This window comes from Acartia tonsa, chromosome 8 (assembly GCF_053477335.1).
Source record: "Acartia tonsa isolate MP-2025a chromosome 8, ASM5347733v1, whole genome shotgun sequence".
Taxonomy (NCBI): Eukaryota; Metazoa; Arthropoda; class Copepoda; order Calanoida; family Acartiidae; genus Acartia; species Acartia tonsa.
This window is the reverse complement of record NC_137267.1, coordinates 29,919,514-29,941,703: the sequence shown is the minus strand read 5'-3', so window position 1 is coordinate 29,941,703 and position 22,190 is coordinate 29,919,514. Positions and strand designations below refer to the sequence as shown.

Here is a 22,190-nt window from a genome sequence, read left to right as displayed (position 1 = left end):
ATTGCTTAGGTAATAAACAAAAAACCTATAACCAAAACCAAAAAGTAGCATTGACTTAAATAACATCTGTCAATACATTATGCTAGGTTGCTATAATTTCAATTACGGTGAAGAGGATAGTTGCTGCGCTACTTATGGACATTAATGATGGTGTTGGTTTGTATGATCACTTTTACATGGGTTAAGTTATGAATAGAAAATGTCTTTTTCTTTTGTCATCAACAGTAGGCAATTAACTTTTATACCATTTTAGGTAAATAGCAAGATTTGTTTGGATATGTACATAGCTAGATAGATTAATGGGTAGATGATGTATTGGCAAATAGATGAATAATTGGATAGATGGAAAGACAGATAGATAGATTGTTGGATAGTTTGATAATTAGATGGATAATGGATATAATCAATTACACTTATAGAATATAGATAGATAGATAGACAGGGATAGATAATGTTATAAAAAGAATATAATATATGTAGTTAGATAGACACACGGAATACATTAATTGTATAGTATTTCAAAACTAAAAAAATGTACAGATTTTTGAAAAAATATATTTTTCTTTTAATAAATAACAAATGATTTATTTTTGACTAAAAATAATTATAAACACAATTTTTTGTGAAACAATTAATTAGTTAAATCAATATGGTATAAATTCCTTTAATTGGTTTATATTTTTTTTTGTAACATTTTATATACAAACATTTTTATTTATATACGACAACAATATGGACAAAGACGTCTAAACTTTTTTTTTTTTTTGGTGGGGGAAAAGGGTAATACCCTCAATGGGCTTTCTTAAACATGGGTGCCTAATGGAAGAATATATGATTTGCATAAAGTAATACTTTTGTTTATAAATAGTCCATTGGAATTGTATCTACCCCCTGAAGCCCAAACAATGTAAAAGCAAGCTATCTAATCTTTATTTAACCATCCTACCATATATATTTTCAATTTTAGTAGGACGCAATTTCAATATAAATAGGTGTATTTTTGTCATAAAAACTGTGGATTGACAATTTGACACCCTCATTTGATTTCATGGGTTGGGTGTGAAAATAACATAGAACTTTGTTTATGACAGCGGTAAAGGTGTAACTTTTACAGTGGATAAAACAATATTTATACTGCAAAAAGCGAATTGACCAAAAACACACCCACTTTTGCTAATCGGAGAGTATCCCAATGTCAAGTAATTGTTAAATTTCACAAAAAGGGTAAATTTTCTACACACTTTATTATCTTTTAAGCTTTATGATAAATGTAAGTTATTATTCTGGTATATCTCTGTTTTGATTGAATTCCAGGTATTCTCCATATTTCTTTAGCTTCTCCAGAGTTTCAATACTATTCCTGAACAAGTACAATAGTATACAGAAGAACCGCAGCAATAGCAAGCTAAATCTAAAATTATGAGTAATTTAGAATTATAATAATGAATTATCTGTATCCATAAACTTTGAATTAAGGACAGGTTTTTTTTGCATAAATTGAGGGGACATTGGAATGGTACTTATACTGGTCCCCAAATTTTTTAAAGACATTCTCTCGTTGGCTTGAAACCTTAAAGACTGTCATTGAAACTTAATTAGGTAATTAGTGTCCAAACTTTTCCACTAACAATTAATAATTATAAAAGAGAATTATCATCAATTTATCGACAATTGTCTTATCCCTTAAGATGCACTATTAACTATGCACTCCCGCGAACACCTACCTTGACTTGACACCAAACTCTTCATTTGACACACACCCCGCTGCATAATTATATTGGAGCAGGCTAAGCTTCGCAAAATGAAGTTCACGCTGCGCAAACAGAGATATTTCACTCCAACCTAAGAACAAATTAATTTGATATAAAGAAATATAGAATCAAGAGGAATATTAGATGGATTTGTCTGAGAAAATTCCGTAATTAAATACAAAGAATTATGAAAATGAAGTAGATAAAGTTAGATAGAAAGTTTAATAGATAAAATAAATGGATAGAAAGACAGATGGATTGATATGTAAATGATAGTTAGATGAATGAATTTCTAGCCAGGAACTTTTTGATGGATGGATGGATGAATTGATAAATAGATAGACAGATAGATGAAAAATGACAAATTATTATGTTTGTTAAAAAGACTCAACAAAAGCAGCAGCATAGAGCTATACTACACAAACAAGAACAAAATTCTACAGTAGATAAAAGGTATACAAATAGATAGATAGATGGTTGGATAGATAGAAGAATAATAGTAGCTAACCTGGGTCAATTCTTCTAAGAACATTCCAGAAGTCTTCACACAGCTTAAAGTGTTCATTTAAAGATATTGGTGGATGCAGATTTTCCTGAAAATCAATAATCAATTTGAAAACAAAAACTATTTATAAGGTTTTGCTTATTGGTCGGTCTAAAGGACTGTAGAGCATGCTGTTATAATTCAGCTGTTTTTTTAGCTGTTTCCTTTCAGTATCAATAATTAAAGTTGTTCATAATGTTTACATAATAACAAAAAGAGAAAAAGTAAGTTGAATTATTATTCATTGACCTCTCTCTCTATCCTTTAAAATTAATGTACCTTTGAATGCTGGGTATGATAACAAAGATATTGCATAAGGTTTCTTCTAGCTGTGGTCATTATCCAGTGAGAGGGGTGCAGTACACTCCCTACATAGATAGATATTATAATAGGTTTCTTCTAGCTGTGGTCATTATCCAGTGAGAGGGGTGCAGTACACTCCCTAGATAGATAGATAGATATTATATTAGGTTTCTTCTAGCTGTGGTCATTATCCAGTGGGAGGGGTGCAGTACACTCCCTAGATAGATAGATAGATATTATATTAGGTTTCTTCTAGCTGTGGTCATTATCCAGTGAGAGGGGTGCAGTACACTCCCTAGATAGATAGATATTATATTAGGTTTCTTCTAGCTGTGGTCATTATCCAGTGAGAGGGTTGCAGTACACTCCCTAGATAGATAGATAGATATTATATTAGGTTTCTTTTAGCTGTGGTCATTATCCAGTGAGAGGGGTGCAGTACACTCCCTAGATAAATTGATAGATATTATATTAGGTTTCTTCTAGCTGTGGTCATTATCCAGTGGGAGGGGTGCAGTACACTCCCTAGATAGATAGATATTATATTAGGTTTCTTCTAGCTGTGGTCATTATCCAGTGAGAGGGGTGCAGTACACTCCCTAGATAGATAGATATTATATTAGGTTTCTTCTAGCTGTGGTCATTATCCAGTGAGAGGGGTGCAGTACACTCCCTAGATAGATAGATATTATATTAGGTTTCTTTTAGCTGTGGTCATTATCCAGTGAGAGGGGTGCAGTACACTCCCTAGATAGATTGATAGATATTATATTAGGTTTCTTCTAGCTGTGGTCATTATCCAGTGGGAGGGGTGCAGTACACTCCCTAGATAGATAGATATTATATTAGGTTTCTTCTAGCTGTGGTCATTATCCAGTGGGAGGGGTGCAGTACACTCCCTAGATAGATAGATAGATATTATATTAGGTTTCTTCTAGCTGTGGTCATTATCCAGTGAGAGGGGTGCAGTACACTCCCTAGATAGATAGATATTATATTAGGTTTCTTCTAGCTGTGGTCATTATCCAGTGAGAGGGGTGCAGTACACTCCCTAGATAGATAGATAGATATTATATTAGGTTTCTTCTAGCTGTGGTCATTATCCAGTGGGAGGGGTGCAGTACACTCCCTAGATAGATAGATATTATATTAGGTTTCTTCTAGCTGTGGTCATTATCCAGTGAGAGGGGTGCAGTACACTCCCTAGATAGATAGATATTATATCAGGTTTCTTCTAGCTGTGGTCATTATCCAGTGGGAGGGGTGCAGTACACTCCCTAGATAGATAGATAGATATTATATTAGGTTTCTTTTAGCTGTGGTCATTATCCAGTGAGAGGGGTGCAGTACACTCCCTAGATAGATTGATAGATATTATATTAGGTTTCTTCTAGCTGTGGTCATTATCCAGTGAGAGGGGTGCAGTACACTCCCTAGATAGATAGATATTATATTAGGTTTCTTTTAGCTGTGGTCATTATCCAGTGGGAGGGGTGCAGTACACTCCCTAGATAGATAGATAGATATTATATTAGGTTTCTTCTAGCTGTGGTCATTATCCAGTGAGAGGGGTGCAGTACACTCCCTAGATAGATAGATATTATATTAGGTTTCTTTTAGCTGTGGTCATTATCCAGTGAGAGGGGTGCAGTACACTCCCTAGATAGATTGATAGATATTATATTAGGTTTCTTCTAGCTGTGGTCATTATCCAGTGGGAGGGGTGCAGTACACTCCCTAGATAGATAGATATTATATTAGGTTTCTTCTAGCTGTGGTCATTATCCAGTGAGAGGGGTGCAGTACACTCCCTAGATAGATAGATAGATATTATATTAGGTTTCAATATTAGGTGGTCATTATTTAGTGGGAGGGGTTCAGTATACTCCCTAGATAGATAGATATTATATTAGGTTTCTTCTAGCTGTGGTCATTATCCAGTGAGAGGGGTGCAGTACACTCCCTAGATAGATAGATAGATATTATATTAGGTTTCAATATTAGGTGGTCATTATTTAGTGGGAGGGGTTCAGTATACTCCCTAGATAGATAGATATTATATTAGGTTTCTTCTAGCTGTGGTCATTATCCAGTGAGAGGGGTGCAGTACACTCCCTAGATAGATAGATAGATATTATATTAGGTTTCAATATTAGGTGGTCATTATTTAGTGGGAGGGGTTCAGTATACTCCCTAGATAGATAGATACTACAGAGATAGGACAGCATTTCTAATGTAAAATATTTGTAAGACAACATTAATTGCAGCAAATCATAGAATTTCAATAATTTATATTATCAATTACAAAATAAAATACAATACCTGAATATTTATCTAAAATATCCCTATATTTCCAATATTGTTCAGTAGCAAGAATATTTTCAAATTCTATTTCTATGGAATTTACTAATGTTTGTATTTTATCTCCAGTTACTTCGCAAGGACACCTGAAAAAACACATAAATATATAAATATAAATAAAATCAATAAAAATTCTGAAATTTCTATTTGAAATAAAAAATAAAAGTATTAATAATTGACTGCAAATGTTAAAAAGATTTATTTGCAAATTTTTTTTTATCCTAAAACCATTTTACTTTTTGTGAATCTCATATAATCTCATCAAATAATCAAAAAATAGTTTAATATTTTATGAATTTGTCCTCTCATTCGTTGGCTTTTAAACTTTAGGCATTTTTGTCAAATCTTTACTGGTTGTTAAATCTATGATTTTAAATTACAGTAGGGGTACTTTGTTTATCATAATTGGAGATCACTATATTGCTAGCTTACCTAGAACATGTCCAATTAGAAAAATAATCTAAAGAATTTTCAGGTAACAAATTTCCAGTAACACAGTCAAAACATTTCACAGCACTAAAAAAAAACATTATGTATAATTATACAAGGGTGAAGATATTTAAAATTAGCATTGTAATTAGGTATAATCGATATATAATTATTGGGATGTTGCACAAGATTTTCATGAACTCTAAGAAAGTAATACTCCCAGCTGGCTATATATAGATACTCCTTGTTCACCACTTAACTTGTCAAAATTAATTATCACAGTCATCTGCTACGGTCAGCTCGACTCCAAATGTAGAAAATATTTGGGTTTAAAAAGGTAAACACAAATGACGACATCCATAAGCTACAATTTACAGAAATATTCGAATTAAATAAAATATAACTTTTCCATAGTCTTTTTAGCCTGAATTGTTGTAGAGAAGTGCAGAAAAGCAGGAAAATTGAAAATATAAAAATGCTCATCATTCAGAGAAATAATGGGTATACTAACCTGATATTTGTGGAGCACTCAGTCTTATCTGAACATCTCTGACATGTACAATCAAAATACCATTCCTCCTATGATTAAACATAATATTGTAAAGCTTTGCCTCAAAGTTGATTTATGGTTAAAACCTACATGTATAATCTGAAATGGACTTAGAATGCAGTTAAATAAACCAAATATTGTCCTTTAGATAGACCTCCTTAACAAAATAGATTTCCTCAGTTGTTATGAAAGATAGTTGTCTGATTTTAAAAAAAGAATTAAATTAGGGTAATCCTTGCAGTGGTCGGCAGCTGCGCGTTATCTGCTTGCAGGCCTCATGAAAATCAACCTTTTACAATTTTAAAATCAGCTGAAAGTATACACCTAACCCAAATATGGTAATCGCTCTTTTAAAATTACGTTTAAAGCATCCTGATGATTTTAGATTTTATGCTTAATCGCGGAGGCTGAGCCCCGGATCTAAGTCTACATATTGCTGTATAAATGCCCTAAATGTTTAGGGCAGATTCACATTTAAAAAGAACAACAAATACTAACCTTAATTTTACGCCTGCGTTTGTGGTTACCCCATAAAGCTGATAGATACTGTACTGTCAATTCTTCCCCACATTTTATATTCTAAATAGATAGATATGAAGTTAAATAATTGGATAATACATAGATAGAAAGTCGTATAGATAGATAAAAGGATGAAAAAAACGGTAGATAGAAAGATAGAAATATAGACAAATAGAAAAGAAATAGATAAAAAAATAACTTTGAGGAGCTTTGACATACATATTGTAACTCTCTGGGTCTTCAGAATATCTTGTAGACAAACAGACAAACAGTTAGATAGACAGATAGATGCTGCTCACCTTTCTAGCCCTGACATACATGTTATAACTATCCGGATCTACAGAATATCTTGTATTGCAGATAGATAGATATATAGACAGACAAACAGACAGACAGGTATATAGAAGCTGCTCACCTTTCTAGCCCTGACATACATGTTATAACTATCCGGATCTACAGAATATCTTTTATTACAGATAGATAGATATATAGACAGACAAACAGACAGACAGGTATATAGAAGCTGCTCACCTTTCTAGCCCTGACATACATGTTATAGCTATCAGGATCTACAGAATATCTTGTATTGCAGATAGATAGATATATAGACAGACAAACAGACAGACAGGTAGATAGATGCTGCTCACCTTTCTAGCTCTGACATACATGTTATAGCTGTCAGGATCTACAGAATATCTTGTATTGCAGATACATTCATGGGACATGATAGCAAAGATTGGATACACTCCTAAGCAAAAGTTTTGTGTTGTTCAATTTTAGCAGCGTAGCTACTCTATGTTCCTGTCTGTCTTTCTGTAATGCTCAAGGGTCTTGATATTATTAAAAATGCAGATAAATTTATTTTCTTTTCCTTCTATTGGCCTCCCCTCCACTTACCTTCTTTTTGTCCTCCCCATATCTTCTCCTTACCCTTTCTTTCTATTCCCCCTATTCCCCTTTCCTTTACAAGCCCCTTCTACTTCCCTTTCCTTTCACGTGGCTGATTTTCATAAATATTAAAAAAATTGCATATTCTCTCCAAATGCTTGAATTTCTTTTATATTAATTTACAACAAAATTTTCCTTTGCCAATTTCTCTTCTTGGAGCTCCACGATGCTTTGAAAACTATATGTTAAAAACGCTCATACACAATACACAAAAAATATTTTTTTATAGTGATGTGTTCATAGTTTTATCTTCAAATAAAACTTTTTTTAGATAAAATTATCCTATTTTTACTATACAGCTTTGTTTTCTTATTAGTATTATAGACAGGTTTCCGCGGATATTAAAAAGGAAAATTATAATATTTAAACCAGTTTTGCTATCCCTGAGGTGCCGAAGTCCCGGGCTAAAAAAACTGGTATTTTAAAATAATTTTTATTTTAATATTCGTGGAAAATTGCCTTTAATACTATGCTATACATGATGTTTCAGTATGGCTGAGAACCGTTTCGAGTCTAGTGGATTATAATGAGTTTCAAAGCCAAACTGGAAATTTTATGATATTTTTGGTATTGTGTATGTTGTATGATGTATGCCACCTGAAGACAAACTGCATTGACATTTAATAATCCGACTGCTCTGTTGATTTCTTCTTCTGAGAAAGTATCTTTTAGCTTCAAGTCATTCTAATGTTGACAAATCAATAAATAAAGATGAAGAATCGTACAGGTTTAACAATCACTGAGGTCTTAACTAACTTTCTTATATGGATACATAGCTTTTTAAGTCATTAACTCAGCCTTTAGTTGCCATCAATGGTGCTCAAAATAAAGGATTGGGGAATTATTGACTTACCACCCTAACTTATTGTTTAAAATATTAATTTTAAAATAAAAGGATATGTAAGCAATAAATGTATTAACTATAGATGTATAACCCAGATAACTAACTGAAATCAGTGTTAGAGACCTTTTTTGACTGTTAGTAAATTGATTTTTGCTCGTTTGTAGCTATTGGCTGGTATTCAAAAAACCGATTGAAATTCGGCACATACAATTATATTGTATATTGTTTTACTTTAGTACATGAGCCCTGATGTTTTAAAGCGCCACACTGGGAATAAAAAAATAACACTGAGGGGGGGGGGGGAGGGGGGAAGGAATGGAGAACTGAATCATTGGGGTTCATTCCTTAAAAACTAACTTGTATTGATTTACTATGCCTGTATGTAATCAACAATATGCTCTTTGTACCAAGTCCATTCCTTAAAATAAATGCAAGTAAAAGACAAAACCTTTTTTGTACGACTAAACTTACAGCAGTAATTTAAAAAAAAGATTATTTACTGTATATACTTTTTTTACATCAAATTTTTAAATTTTAACCATGTGCCACAATGTCATGTTACTTATGAGTCTATACTGACAGTCAAACATTTAGTTCTTTTAGAGTAGCTTCAAAATCTAAACTGTAACCAATGGAAAATGTTAAAATGTCAATTTCATATAGATTTACTCCAACTGGTTTATACACTCTAACTAGATCCAAGCACCTATCCAAAGCTGTTGGACTAATTATTTTAAAAATCCGAACTTAAGCACATGGCACTTAACCCACTGCTAAATCTTTAATGTAAACCTAAATCTGTTTTAAACATATACAGGGTGCGGCACATAAATTCCAGGGATAAGGGATGGGAAACGTAGGAAAATATTATTTCAGGCCTATTTCAAGCCTAGGCCTAATAAACCAGTTTTGGGATGACGCAGTGGTTCGTCCTAAACGCTAATAAAAAAGCTGTGTGTGTGTGTGTAGATAAAGTATAGAATCAAATTCAGGTAGCTAGTTTAAAGTAAAAAACATAACTTTTTATAAACCTATATATTAATGGCTTTTGTTAAAATGAAGTTTTTTCTCTCCCAAAATTTTTTATCTTTTACTTTGGTAATTTGAACTGTCAGAAAGCTATAATTGGGTTTCCCTCAGACAGATTTTAGTTTGTATTATTTGCATTTTTATTAATGAGTAAAAATTTTATTTGAAAATTTCATTGCTAATTAAAATTCAAAATAAATAAATAAATATGCACTTGGGTAACATTCTATCAAGTTCTTTGGATACTATAATGTAATGATATATCTGTACTGTGTTGTATTGTACAAAAATTAGGGTTAAGGTGTTGTATCAATTCCGTACTAAATTTTTAAAATTCAAAATACAACATCTAATTTATAAACTACCAAATGAAAATTCGTAGCTACCTTCTTTCCAAAAAAATAATCCCGTTATTTTTGTTTTTTCTATATGGCCCTTTCTTAATGTTTAACTCTAAGCAGATTTAATAATTAAACTAATGTGATCTAACACCATTTATATTTATTTTTTCGTAGCAGACGAAATCATTATTTTTTCTAGAATTGTCTGCTTCTAAAATTTCCGCCATCTGTGATTTTGGCTTGTTTTGTATCAACCAATCACCAATTGGCGCCGCCAATTGGTGATTGGTTGATACAAAACAAGCCCAAATCACAGAACACTATTGGTTTAGAGCGGTAGCCAATATGAGCCGTCCGCCAGTAAGGTCATTAAATTAGGCAAATGGTAAAAGTTGCATGATCCCTTTCAAAACCAGGCCGAGACCTAATTTATGGCCAGGTTTCCTATCCCTTATCCCTGATAAATTCGGACAAATTCTAATTTTTAAACAAATGAACATAAAATCGTCAATTTTAAAGATTTTATTGAATTTTAAAAACTGGGAAGCAAAATAGGTATATGACTAGTAGATTATTCAACAAAATCGCCGCCAGCCTCAATTACCGCCTCTACCGGCCTCCTCAACCGCCGGCAGGTCCAGGTCAAAATGTACCTGTCCAAGCTGGCGTAGTTCTCATTGATAGTGGCAATGAGGGAGGTATTTGTGGTATGGGCACGTCTATTGGTGCATGCTTCAAAGTAGCCCCAGGCCCAAAAGTCCATTGAATTAAGATCGGGCTGCTTGGAGGCCACATTTCCTTAGGAACATGAGTAACCGCCAAATTGACAAAATCCATGTTTTTGCTCTCATTTGGGCTAGGATTTAGCTACAGTGGACTTTAAGTACTCAAAATGCGTGTCTCAATGAGCTTAAGACACACAAAAAAATTTGGGGTCAAGATTCCAACTCCTTCCCTGTCGGACCCTACGTTTTGTGATTTTGCGCATTTAACCACCGGCGCATTTGGAATCTGCCTTGTTGAACATATGCGCGGCCAGCTCGGTGTACACGTCCATCTTCGTCCAAAGATTTTTTTTGTGCTAAAAGGTCATTAACTAAGCTTTCTATAGTGGGGTCAAACGTCCTGATTGGTCAAGTAGTTTTGACGCTATGGCCGTTTAAAAAATGTCCGGATTTATGTGCCGCACCCTGTATAAGTGCAATGTAGTGTAGAGTTAAGTTGTTTGTTCACCCTTTCCGCAGATGATATTAAACGCTCACATACTAAATCATATGAAACAAATACTTCTTTTTGCCGACTGATAAATAAACTGGAAAAATAAATAAAGTGTTAACCTGTGGGTGAATATGCCGCATATCCAAGTGATCCATCAACTAAAAACAGGTTTTATTTGAAAAAGTTAATGTTTGAATATAAATTGTTAAAATTATGTGAGACAAATGCTACCTTGAATCTAATTAACAATTGTTTGCTAACATGCTTAATTCTCTGATAACAATTTAATTCATAGATAAAAATTGCAGAATATCTTATAATTGATTGAAATAGGTTAAAAGAAATCGTTCAATCCATTCAAAACGATAAAGCATTTCACTTTATCATAAATTTCTTTTAAAAATTTGAATGATTTAATACTAAATTTTTTGCAAATATTTTTACCTGATTAGTTCGCCTCCATGGATCACCATTTTCTTGTTGTAGTAATAACAGTCTAACAAACATGAGTAATCAAAATTTAAAAAGTTTGTATTTAAATGACAATCTATCTTAGACCTTTCTAACTATACAGCTTATTAAATTATAAATCTGTTAATATGATAATCTGTTTACTGCTTATAATATTCTATCTTTCTATCTACCTATCTACATTTTTGTTTTTGTAATAGTATTCTTTATGAGTAAGCTATATGTATCAATCTATCTGTAAGTATATCTATGAGCATACCTTGCCTCACAACTAATAGGATCTATATGTGTATCTATGTATCTACATAAATGTATACCTTAGAACAGCTATATGTGAATATCTCGCCTCACATCTAATAGGATCTTCTTCTTTAGTTGTTTTTATTCTAAATAATATTTTATTTTACTATTTATCGCATCGTTTTATAGAAATTTCCGCTGATATTTAAATGAAAATTATAAGATTAAAACGATTTTTTAGCCCCGAGTTGCAAAACTGGTATTAATTTTATGTTTTTATAATAATATTCGTGGAAATTGTCTGTAATACGATGCTATACATGTTTTTCAATATGGCTGAATACCGGTTCTAATCCAGCGGATATTAATCGGCTTCGAAGCCATACTGGTCACACTGAAACACATATTAAAGTTGTTAATTCTTTATTTAGATCTATTTGCTACCCCTAATATCTCTAGGAGGCTTAGTCACATGCCTCCATATTTTAATCTGAAAATATTTTTTGTTACTTTTTTCTTGTGCAATTTTCAAAGTTTTCCCCAAAGGTATATAATAACGTTTTCTTATTCGTTCTTATTCGTTGACTAAATAGTTTTTGTACTTCTATTAAATATTTATTGGTTAGTTCATTAAGTTGAGTGTAAAAACGTGTCAACCACTAAATGTAATTTACAAAAGTAATTTTATGTATCATCATTGGAATGTGCATCAATTTGTTGGCGATTGTTATGACTCTCCTAAGAAGACGAATGGATCAACTGGTCCAAAATTTTTAAAACAATTTTATACTCTTTCATTATCTTTGTTATCTTTTTATTATGAATATATATTAAAACCTGTCAGAATTTACTGCTAATAAACGGCATTCCTCTTGATGTCTTGGTCCATTTATACATTTGTTGGAACACATTGGATATCTAGGATAAAAAATAGTCAGTGGAAATCAAATTTGCATGAACAAGGATGGTATCATCCAAAGAAGTCAAGCTCTGAAATTAAACGGTAGAACAAACGAACATGAATACTTGTAGAGTGTCAAAACTTAATAAGCAGAATATTAATACAAATGTGTAGATATTGCTTAAATATAAGATTGTGATTACGTACAAATTTAAAGCAGATTTAAAGTACTTAACTGTTACAGGAATCATTGGTTTCAATTGTTAAAACATTAGACCAATAACTTGTGATAGAAAATTCTGTTGCTGTTGGTTTTAGTAGTGAAGCTTCTCTAAAATTGAAGCCAAGTAACGTCCAAGTAACGTCCAAGTAACGTCCGTCCGTCCGCTTACGACAATTACACAAGACTCGCCCTTAAAATACCTTATATTTTACCTGCATTTTGGACAAGTAAATTGTACCCCAAAATCCAATAATTTTAGGCATTCTATGCAAACTGTATCACTTCGATAGTTCGGTCCAACCACAGTTCCTAAAACATCAAATTTTAAGAAGTGAATCTTGTCTATATGTATATACAGGGTGTTTTTTTAATAGGACAAAAGTATTGCTGAATATAACATACTTATCATTGACAGAAGCTAATAATCTATATCTTAATTTCTTCATTTGGTTGGGGAGTTTTGTATAGGAAAAAAATACTTGGCGATTTTCAACAAATTATGCCTTAAAAACCGGTTTTTCCAAAGTATCTATTTTTGGAAGATATTTCGATCATGAACAATTTAAAGAGTGTGCAAAATGCATATATTTTTTAATTTCAAACTGCGCGGCTCTTGTTAATAGTAGAAAAATGTTATGTATACCGTTAGAATCGTCATAAACTCTAGTTTTTGGAAATATATGTTTTTATATTCATGCTATTTGTAGTACTAGCGGCTTCGCCCCTAGCCTCTAGGGGCTTCGCCCTATATAGTTTTGGGAAGTCAACCCTCCTTAATGGAAATATTCAAAAAATTATTCTTTGTTTAATTACTCTGTGGTAAAATTAAACCCAGGTTGTGCGCTTAATGCACAAAAATTTTAATTTGTACAAATTAAACCCAGGTTGTTTGCCGTATACACAAAAATTTCAATTCGTAAAAATTAGACCTAGGTTGTTCACATACACAAAAATTAAAATTAAAAAAAAAATATTTTGATTTTTTTTTTGGGGGGGGGGTATTCATGGGGGCTTCGCCCCATGTTGCAGTGGGGTTCCCCCACCCCAATTATTTGTTTTTGTTTTTAAAAAATTTTGGAAGTGGGGATTTTTTTTATTTTTGGGGGGGTTGGGGTGTCCCACCCCCCAAGAAAATAGCTTAAAACCACCAGAGGACCAGTAGGTATATTCCTAGAAGGGTAGAGCCCAATTTGATCAGCAGTTACTAAGATTTTACAAAAAATGTAAAAAAAAATTTTGGGGGTTGGATTTATTTCTATTTTTGGGGGGGTTGGGGGTGTCCCACCCCCAAAGAAAATAGCCTAAAACCACCACAGGACCAGTAGGTATATTCCCTGAAGAGTAGAATCCGATCGGTTCAGTGGTTACCGAGATCTTAAGGGACAGACAGACAGACGGACAGACGGTCAGACGGACAGACATCAAGCTACTTTGTATTATAGATAGAAGCTACGTTGGAAATTGTGAGATAGGTTGAAAAGTTTTAAGTCAGTTGGGACATTTTACCATGTAGCTCCTAAACTATACATAGAACATGAATAATTATTAAATATCCAAAAACTAGAGTTTATGACGATTCTAACGGTATGCATAAAATTTTTCTACTATTAACACAAGCTGCGCAATTTGAATTTTAAAAATGTATGCACCCTTTAAATTGTTCATGATCCAAAAATCTTTCAAAAATAGGTACTTTGGAAAAACTGGTTTATAAGGCATAATTTGATGAAAATTGCAAAGTATTTTTATCCTATACAAAACTCCCCAACCCAATGAAGAAATTCAGATATAAATTAATAACTTCTGTCAATGGCAAGTGGGTTAAATTAAGCAATGTTTTTGTTCTATTAAAAAAATACACCCTGTATATGGGTGCGTTCGTCTGTAAAGTAGTGCTCTGATCGAAAACTTTAGCATATTAAATTTGTTCTGAACCGATAATGTCTCCTTCACAGTGTAGTTTCTCATATATCCTGGGAAGGGAGGAATCATGCCTTAATTAAATCAAATCTCCCAATCGAGAAACAAATTTTACTATTACTATTTAAACTAATATTGAAAGTGGAGGGTTGACATCACCCTCGCCTCTCTTTCCAACTTCAAGTGCCCTTGGAGACCTCTAGAGGGCATAGCCGCTTGTTCTTTATAAAGTAACGTGACTTGGTACTCTCAGACAAACACACTCATACACACACACAAATTATTTGAATACCTGGATCAACCAAGACCAGATCAAATGCCTTGATATCTCTGGTTGCAAACACACACACTTACTCACACACACAAACACTCACACACACAAACACTCACACACACACACACACACATTATTTGAATACCTGGATCAACCAAGACCAGATCAAATGCCTTGATATCTCTGGTTGCAAACAGCACTCTACCTTTGTCTTTCAGATACCCAACCTAGAAATTTGTATTATTTTAAAAACTTCCACATAAAAATTCAAAGATTTCCCTAAGTTTTTTTTTCAGATTGAACAAATTTTTTTTTTATATCTATAAGGCCAAGTATAAAACGATGTCTTTCATCCTTCTCTGTTACCGTACCTGAAAAGTAAAAGGTTCTTTAGATTGTATATATTTTTACCTACATGTCCTGTCATGGTTTTAAGCTGTAAATGTTCATTTTTTTTTACATTTTTTCTATCTTTTAATTTTTTAAAACATTTGTTTAGGTTTTCCCCCACGCCCTCTTGGTGCAGCCTAGATAGGAAAGTGGCAAAGCTACTAGTTTTTGTATAGATACTAATTTTTGGAAGACAGATAATTCATAAAAAAAATTCTGCTTTGATAAAACTTTAAAATAACGAAGTACGTGAATCTAAAATTCGAAGAACATGATTTGCATGTTTAAAAATATAATCAACTCTTTGTATGTTTGCGCAAATCAGAATTTTAGTGCAGAAATTTAAAATATTTCAGGTATGCAACTCTAGGGACTCGGACAAAGATATCAAAATAAAATTTTTAAAATTTTTTTTAACTAAAATATATTTAAAAACAAAACATAAACCCTCCTTTTTAAACAATTTGGTGCTTTACAAAATTTCATTGAACTGACAGATTGCCATATAAGGAATTGATTTGATATCTAGATCATTATGTAAGTTATGAAACACGAAATTTCGTAGTGCAGTTTGTTAAATATTTTGCCTATGATTTTAAACAGCGTCGCTACTTTATTGGACACAATCGTCCGTGTTTGTAGATACCATATTGCTGTTCAATACCTTTAAATATTTATTTCGGTGCTTTCTTAAAACATTTAAAAAAATTTAAAATAGCCCACGATATTTTGAAAACGGTTGAACCTATACCTACTAAAAAGACAAATTTATAGGTATAATATACATACATTTATCTTCAAGATTAATTATCATTTACTAAACATAAAGGTACACCTATCATCTCATGCATATGTATTTTAAAGTTATTTTATTTTCATTGGATAAACACAAAATTTTAAGACTTTCAGATAATTTTCTGCATTTTCAAATTGCACATTTAAAACATATTACATTAAAGTTGAAATATTTTGTAATAATAAATTATCTAAGTTATATTTTCTTTTTTATTAAAAATATTCCAAAATTTTCTGTTCTGCTGTCTTCCATTAGGTTATAAGTGTTTTTTTTTCTGGTTTATTGATAGATCTAATTACTCTTTATTTATTAGAGGGGACGAGAGGTGATTGCATTGTAGTTTTAAAATGAATTAGAGAAGAAAATAATTTTTTTTCCGGGGCGATTTCTCTTCGGCAGGTTGGTGGTACACTCCATCGTTATTTATAATCCTGCCTAATACCTATTAGTAGTTACACAGTAAAGGTAAACCATATCGGTTTAGCGTTTACAGAGATTTATCGGTACATAAAGAGAGATATCGATCCTGTAACTTTTCAATATGTATTTGACTTATTATTGCTTTGCTAATTATAGACAGAATTGTCCTTTTTTAAAACTACATGTATCTTTTATATACGTAATAGAACTTAAATCTGAGTACAGGTTAAAAAATCTGTTTAAAAATAGATAAAATTCTTTCAAAAACGTAAAATCTGGAAAAATTTGTACTTTTTTACGTCGATATTTGTTGGGAATTTTCCTTAATGATAGGAAATATTTTAAAGAAAATAGAAAATAAATCAAAAATATATTAGAACAGGACATTTAAAATATTCTTTTTTTTTTCAAAATAAATTAGGGAAACTTAAAAGAAATAGATCGATCGGTAGATAGATAGATTATCTTTTGTAAAGGCATGTTAGTTAACAACCCCTGTACTGTACACACTTTTATAATTCCCAGGACACAATTAATACCATAAAAAAACCTAGTTTTTACCACTTTTATGGTAAAATTTTACCAGCCTATACGATTTAAAAGGTGGTAAAATTTTACCGTAACCGTGGTAAAAACACTTTTTGTGGTATTTTCTCACGCTTTTTACCAGCGATTTTTACCACAATTATCGGTAAAATTTTACCAGATTTCCGGTAAAATATTACCATTTTAGGACGCAAATTTATACCAGATTTTGACCAATTTTTACCACTTTTTTGGTAAAATCTTACCGCAAATTTCTGTAAGATTTTACCGAAAAAGTGGTAAAACTGTTCAACACCTGGTAATATTTTTGCCCTAAATTGGTAAAATTTTACCGGAAATAGGGTAAATATGGTAAAAATTGACCAAAAATTGTGGTAAAAACGGGTGGTAAAAATCACGAGAAAGTGGTAAAAAACGACTGACCTTAATTATAGAAAAACATCGCTTGTATAAATCGCAAAAATAAAAAAAAATTGTTTTCATTTTTATCTTTATTGATTGAAACAACACTTAAACATATTTTTTTACATAATGATTTACATAGGTACGATAGCGCGCTACTATATAGGTATATATTCACAGAAATTTTCTAAATTAGTCTAATTCTAGACGTGGTTTAAATGACCAAATATTACATAGTTTTATTAAGATACTATAACTGCATGTTTAATCGGTTTAAGCTGAGAAATTAACACAAATTATACATAGGTTTTAAGCTGAGATCTGGATTCTAATTGTACTTTATACTAGAACATTTTTATACACAAGAAATAAATATATTACGAAGTTACTTTCTATTATTTTAAATTTTCAAAAATTTGCTATAGGAATAGCGGTTTCAAATAATATTATATGAATATTCTCATCGTCAGAACAAAACTGTCAAAACTGTCATATAGATTAATGTACGTACAAATTAAAGGTGGTTAAACATATTTTTGACTCTTGATATATATCACTTTTTTATCACAAATAGTTTTTACGCGTATGCATATGATCTGACTGGAAGGAAGGATACTATTATACATCAGCTTACTTTTGTCCTTCTTTCCTTTCCTTTTGCCTCTTGTGAAAAAAAACGCGGCAGTCAGCACACAACCAAGTGCATTCTATGAGTCTTGTGTTCGTTGGCAGCTCGCTTCGGGGACTGCGTCCATGGGCGCAGGTCTTGATTTTCCCCGGTGTTGATGTTCTCTTGCGCCTGCTCAGTTTTGATGCTGGCGGGATTGTAGGAGGGGGTGGTTCAAACATCTCCTGCTCATCATCTGACACTCGATACACTGAAATTAAAATATTTTTTAAAATTATTTTTTTGTACAAAAAAATAGTTCAATTTTACAATAGTTTTTTTTTCTAGCCTAACCTAACCTAACCTAACCTAGTGTATTAATAGAAAGAGTAATATTTCTAGTTTTAGCCTAACCTAGCCTACCTAACCTAGCCTAGCCTAGCCTAACCTAACCTAACCTAACCTAACCTAACCTAACCTAACCTAACCTAACCTAACCTAACCTAGTGTAATAATACAATGTATTACGGAATTTTCTTAGTGCCTAGTACAGAAATGTTTCACTATATGCTTTGGGCACAGTCGCTAGTATAAATATTGTACTATACCTGGGGACACTGGTCCTGGATTCTTTATGTTCTCATAAACAATATCAAAATCAGGTTTGTTTTCCATATCCCTGAAATTAAACAATCTATACTACAAAGTAAAACGATTTTTGTTTGTATGTAGCGAAGGATCTTGCTAACCGCTGAACCGATCGGGTTCTTCTCATAGGTACCGGCAAGGGAAGGGAGTGGCAAAAGAAACTTTAAGGGATATACTTCATATTAGAGGGTTTAGCGTACAGAAAAATCATTTACAACACAGTCGCCAGGATAAAGTAGTAAAAACAATTTTAAAAAAATCTTACTTTGCTGGTGTTTCCATAACAGTGATTTCCTTAACCTCGTTCTCATCCGGTTTTCCTGGAGAGCCAGCTGTTTTGTTCCTGAATTAAACAATATATATATAATAATCTATTTAAATTAAGTAGTCAACTTTTTGGTTCCACATTTACCCCTTCCACCTTACCCAGCTAGAGGCGTACTTGCTAGTACTTGCTTTTAATAAATAAAGGAACACGTTGAATTTGTCTTTACAGAAAAATCATTTACAACACTGTCGCCCGGATAAAGTATGAAAAAAGAATATTAAAAGAAATATCTTACTTTGCTTCTCCTTCCATAACAGAGTCTTGTCCGACCTTGTTGTCATCCTTTTTTGCCAGACATCTCTCGGATTCCTCCCTGAATTAAGCAATCATATTATTTTAATTAAATAGTAAACTTTTTTTGGTCCACATTTACCCCTCCCACCTTACCCCTAGAGGCATACTTGCTAGTTTTGTAATATATAAAGGTGAATTTGTCTGTACCGAAAAATCATTTACAACACTGTCGCCCGGATAAAGTATGAAAAAAGAATATTAAATGAAATATCTTACTTTGCTTCTCCTTCCATAACAGAGTCTTGTCCGACCTTGTTGTCATCCTTTTATGCCGGACATCTCTCGGATTCCTCCCTGAATTAAGCAATCATATTATTTTAATTAAATAGTAAACTTCTTTTGGTCCACATTTACCCCTCCCACCTTACCCCTAGAGGCATACTTGCTAGTTTTGTAATATATAAAGGTGAATTTGTCTGTACCGAAAAATCATTTACAACACTGTCGCCCGGATAAAGTATGAAAAAAGAATATTAAATGAAATATCTTACTTTGCTTCTCCTTCCATAACAGAGTCTTGTCCGACCTTGTTGTCATCCTTTTGTGCCGGACATCTCTCGGATTCCTCCCTGAATTAAGCAATCATATTATTTTAATTAAATAGTAAACTTCTTTTGGTCCACATTTACCCCTCCCACCTTACCCCTAGAGGCATACTTGCTAGTTTTGTAATATATAAAGGTGAATTTGTCTGTACCGAAAAATCATTTACAACACTGTCGCCCGGATAAAGTATGAAAAAAGAATATTAAAAGAAATATCTTACTTTGCTTCTCCTTCCATAACAGAGTCTTGTCCGACCTTGTTGTCATCCTTTTTTGCCGGACATCTCTCGGATTGCTCCCTGAATTAAGCAATCATATTATTTTAATTAAATAGTAAACTTTTTTTGGTCCACATTTACCCCTCCCACCTTACATCTAGAGGCATACTTGCTAGTTTTGTAATATATAAAGGTGAATTTGTCTGTACCGAAAAATCATTTACAACACAGTCGCCCGGATTAAATAGAAAAAAAGAAGTGAAAAAAATTTCTTACTTTGTTTGTGTTTCCAAACAAGCGATCTCCTCTTCCAAAGAAGCAATTCTTTGCTTTGCTGCCCCAAGGTCTTCTTTTATTTTCTGCATTACGGTCAAGCTTGGGAACTTATCCCATCCATCGTCGTCCCTGAAAAATAAAAAAAAATAATACTAAAGTAACAGGATGTCCGTGTTTATGTACCGAAGGATCTCGCTAACCACTGAACCGATCGGGTTCTTCTGATAGGTACCGGCAAGGGAAGGGAGTGGCAAAAGAAACTTTAAGAGATATACTTCATATTAGAGGGTTTAGCGTAGCTGCTAATTTGAAATATCAGGGGTGTATATCCTATATGGGATCCCCTGTTCAGGTGGTGGGGGGAAAATAACTAAAATATGTGTGGTAGGAGGTATTAAACCAAAAAATTTTAGTTCTTTAAATATTTCTCCATTTCCGTCCCTACTTGGTGAGATAAAAATAGGTGGGAAAAAAATACAAAATTTTGTAGCACGGGAACAAAATAAATCTTGTGCGTAATGTACACCCCTGAATGAAACTATAATTATTCGCCATAACAATAATGTTTATCCTACTCTTTTCAATCCGGCTACTACCACCTTCCGAACAGAAATAGAATGGTAACAAAAATAAATAAACTTACGTAGTGCAATCCAAATTTAGGTTCAAATCTTCTGTATCAGACGATTTAGGAGGGCTATCAGGCAGCTCAGGCAGCTCAGGCTCAGACACACTCATTTCGTTCTTCTCTTTTTCGCTATCACTGAAATATATAAATATATATTATATATCCCAGGTAATCGGACCTTTGCCCAAAGAAGTAATTACAAAAAAATATGTAATATGTATTTATGTAATTATGTTGTGATGGATTGTCGAATCCGATTCGATGAATGGTTACCAAAATATAGCTAGGGACAGACGGACAGACAGACAGACATCATTCTACTTCGTTTTATACATATTAAAATATTACTCACCCACTTTTGTTTTCCTGCTTCTGTTCTTCGTGCTGTTCGTCTCTCTCTAAGTCGGCTGCTGCGGCTGACATGTCGTTCATTCTTATTAAATTTGAAAAGAAACAAATTATCACTGGTAATTAAATTTTCATGAATAAATGTCCAAAAAACTGACGTAGGGAATTTTAATATAATAGGGTCCAGCAAGATCACATATTGGTATATCTTATATTGTAAACAAGTATATAGACAAATTTCATTTACAAAAAGTTAATACAAATTTGAAACGTTCTCTTTTTTAATTACAGCACATAAACCTTACGGATTTTACCATGGAAATCTACCACCCTATTAATTAAAACATTCCCAACGATAACTGTTATATATAATATTTATACAAAATTAAACAAATATATAAAATTAACAAAAGCCAATTGTGAATAGTTTTTTTTCCTTAGTTTAGGGGGTAAACTACAACTGCTATATTCTGAATTACAAAAAATGCGACAGATTATACAACAAAAAATTTTCAGTTTAAGCTCTTAACTTTAAGCTCATTAAACTTAATTGGTGGAAAGGGGTAGTTTCACAAAATGCATTTGAACTTAATTTTGTGAATTGCATATTTTTCTTTGTTAAGATGGTAAAAGTACGTGGTAGAAAATTTAACTTTCTTCAAATTTATGCCATATAAATAGAGTTTAAACACATTTAAACAGGTTAAAATATACGGTTCACTAAATTAACTTCAAATGCATTTTGGGAAACTACTCCTTTCTAGATATTATAAAAAAAGTTTAAGATGAAACTTATGAAATATAAAAAAAAATTACATATAAATATATATATACGTAAAGTCCTGGAATTATTGGGATTGACTGGGACCTATCAGGTC

General features: G+C 32.5%; 1 protein-coding gene across 1 annotated transcript in view; it reads right to left on the bottom strand.

Moving 5' to 3' along the window:
* Positions 1-541: 541 nt before the first annotated feature.
* LOC145326458 (SET domain-containing protein SmydA-8-like) overlaps positions 542-22,190 on the bottom strand; it is a 43,572-nt gene continuing 21,923 nt past the window's right edge. The window contains exons 4-21 of the mRNA XM_080169813.1: positions 15,012-15,093; positions 12,885-12,981; positions 12,386-12,466; positions 11,626-11,694; positions 11,282-11,333; positions 10,957-10,995; positions 8,626-8,667; positions 8,003-8,089; positions 7,543-7,583; positions 7,105-7,207; positions 6,437-6,517; positions 5,900-5,967; positions 5,392-5,475; positions 4,921-5,045; positions 2,575-2,663; positions 2,260-2,344; positions 1,725-1,842; positions 542-1,360 (exon numbers count right to left, since the gene is read on the bottom strand). Of these exons, the coding sequence (XP_080025939.1) occupies positions 1,279-1,360; positions 1,725-1,842; positions 2,260-2,344; positions 2,575-2,663; positions 4,921-5,045; positions 5,392-5,475; positions 5,900-5,967; positions 6,437-6,517; positions 7,105-7,207; positions 7,543-7,583; positions 8,003-8,089; positions 8,626-8,667; positions 10,957-10,995; positions 11,282-11,333; positions 11,626-11,694; positions 12,386-12,466; positions 12,885-12,981; positions 15,012-15,093 (1,425 nt within the window). The 3' untranslated portion in view covers positions 542-1,278. The remainder of the gene's footprint in view (positions 1,361-1,724; positions 1,843-2,259; positions 2,345-2,574; positions 2,664-4,920; positions 5,046-5,391; positions 5,476-5,899; positions 5,968-6,436; positions 6,518-7,104; positions 7,208-7,542; positions 7,584-8,002; positions 8,090-8,625; positions 8,668-10,956; positions 10,996-11,281; positions 11,334-11,625; positions 11,695-12,385; positions 12,467-12,884; positions 12,982-15,011; positions 15,094-22,190) is intronic.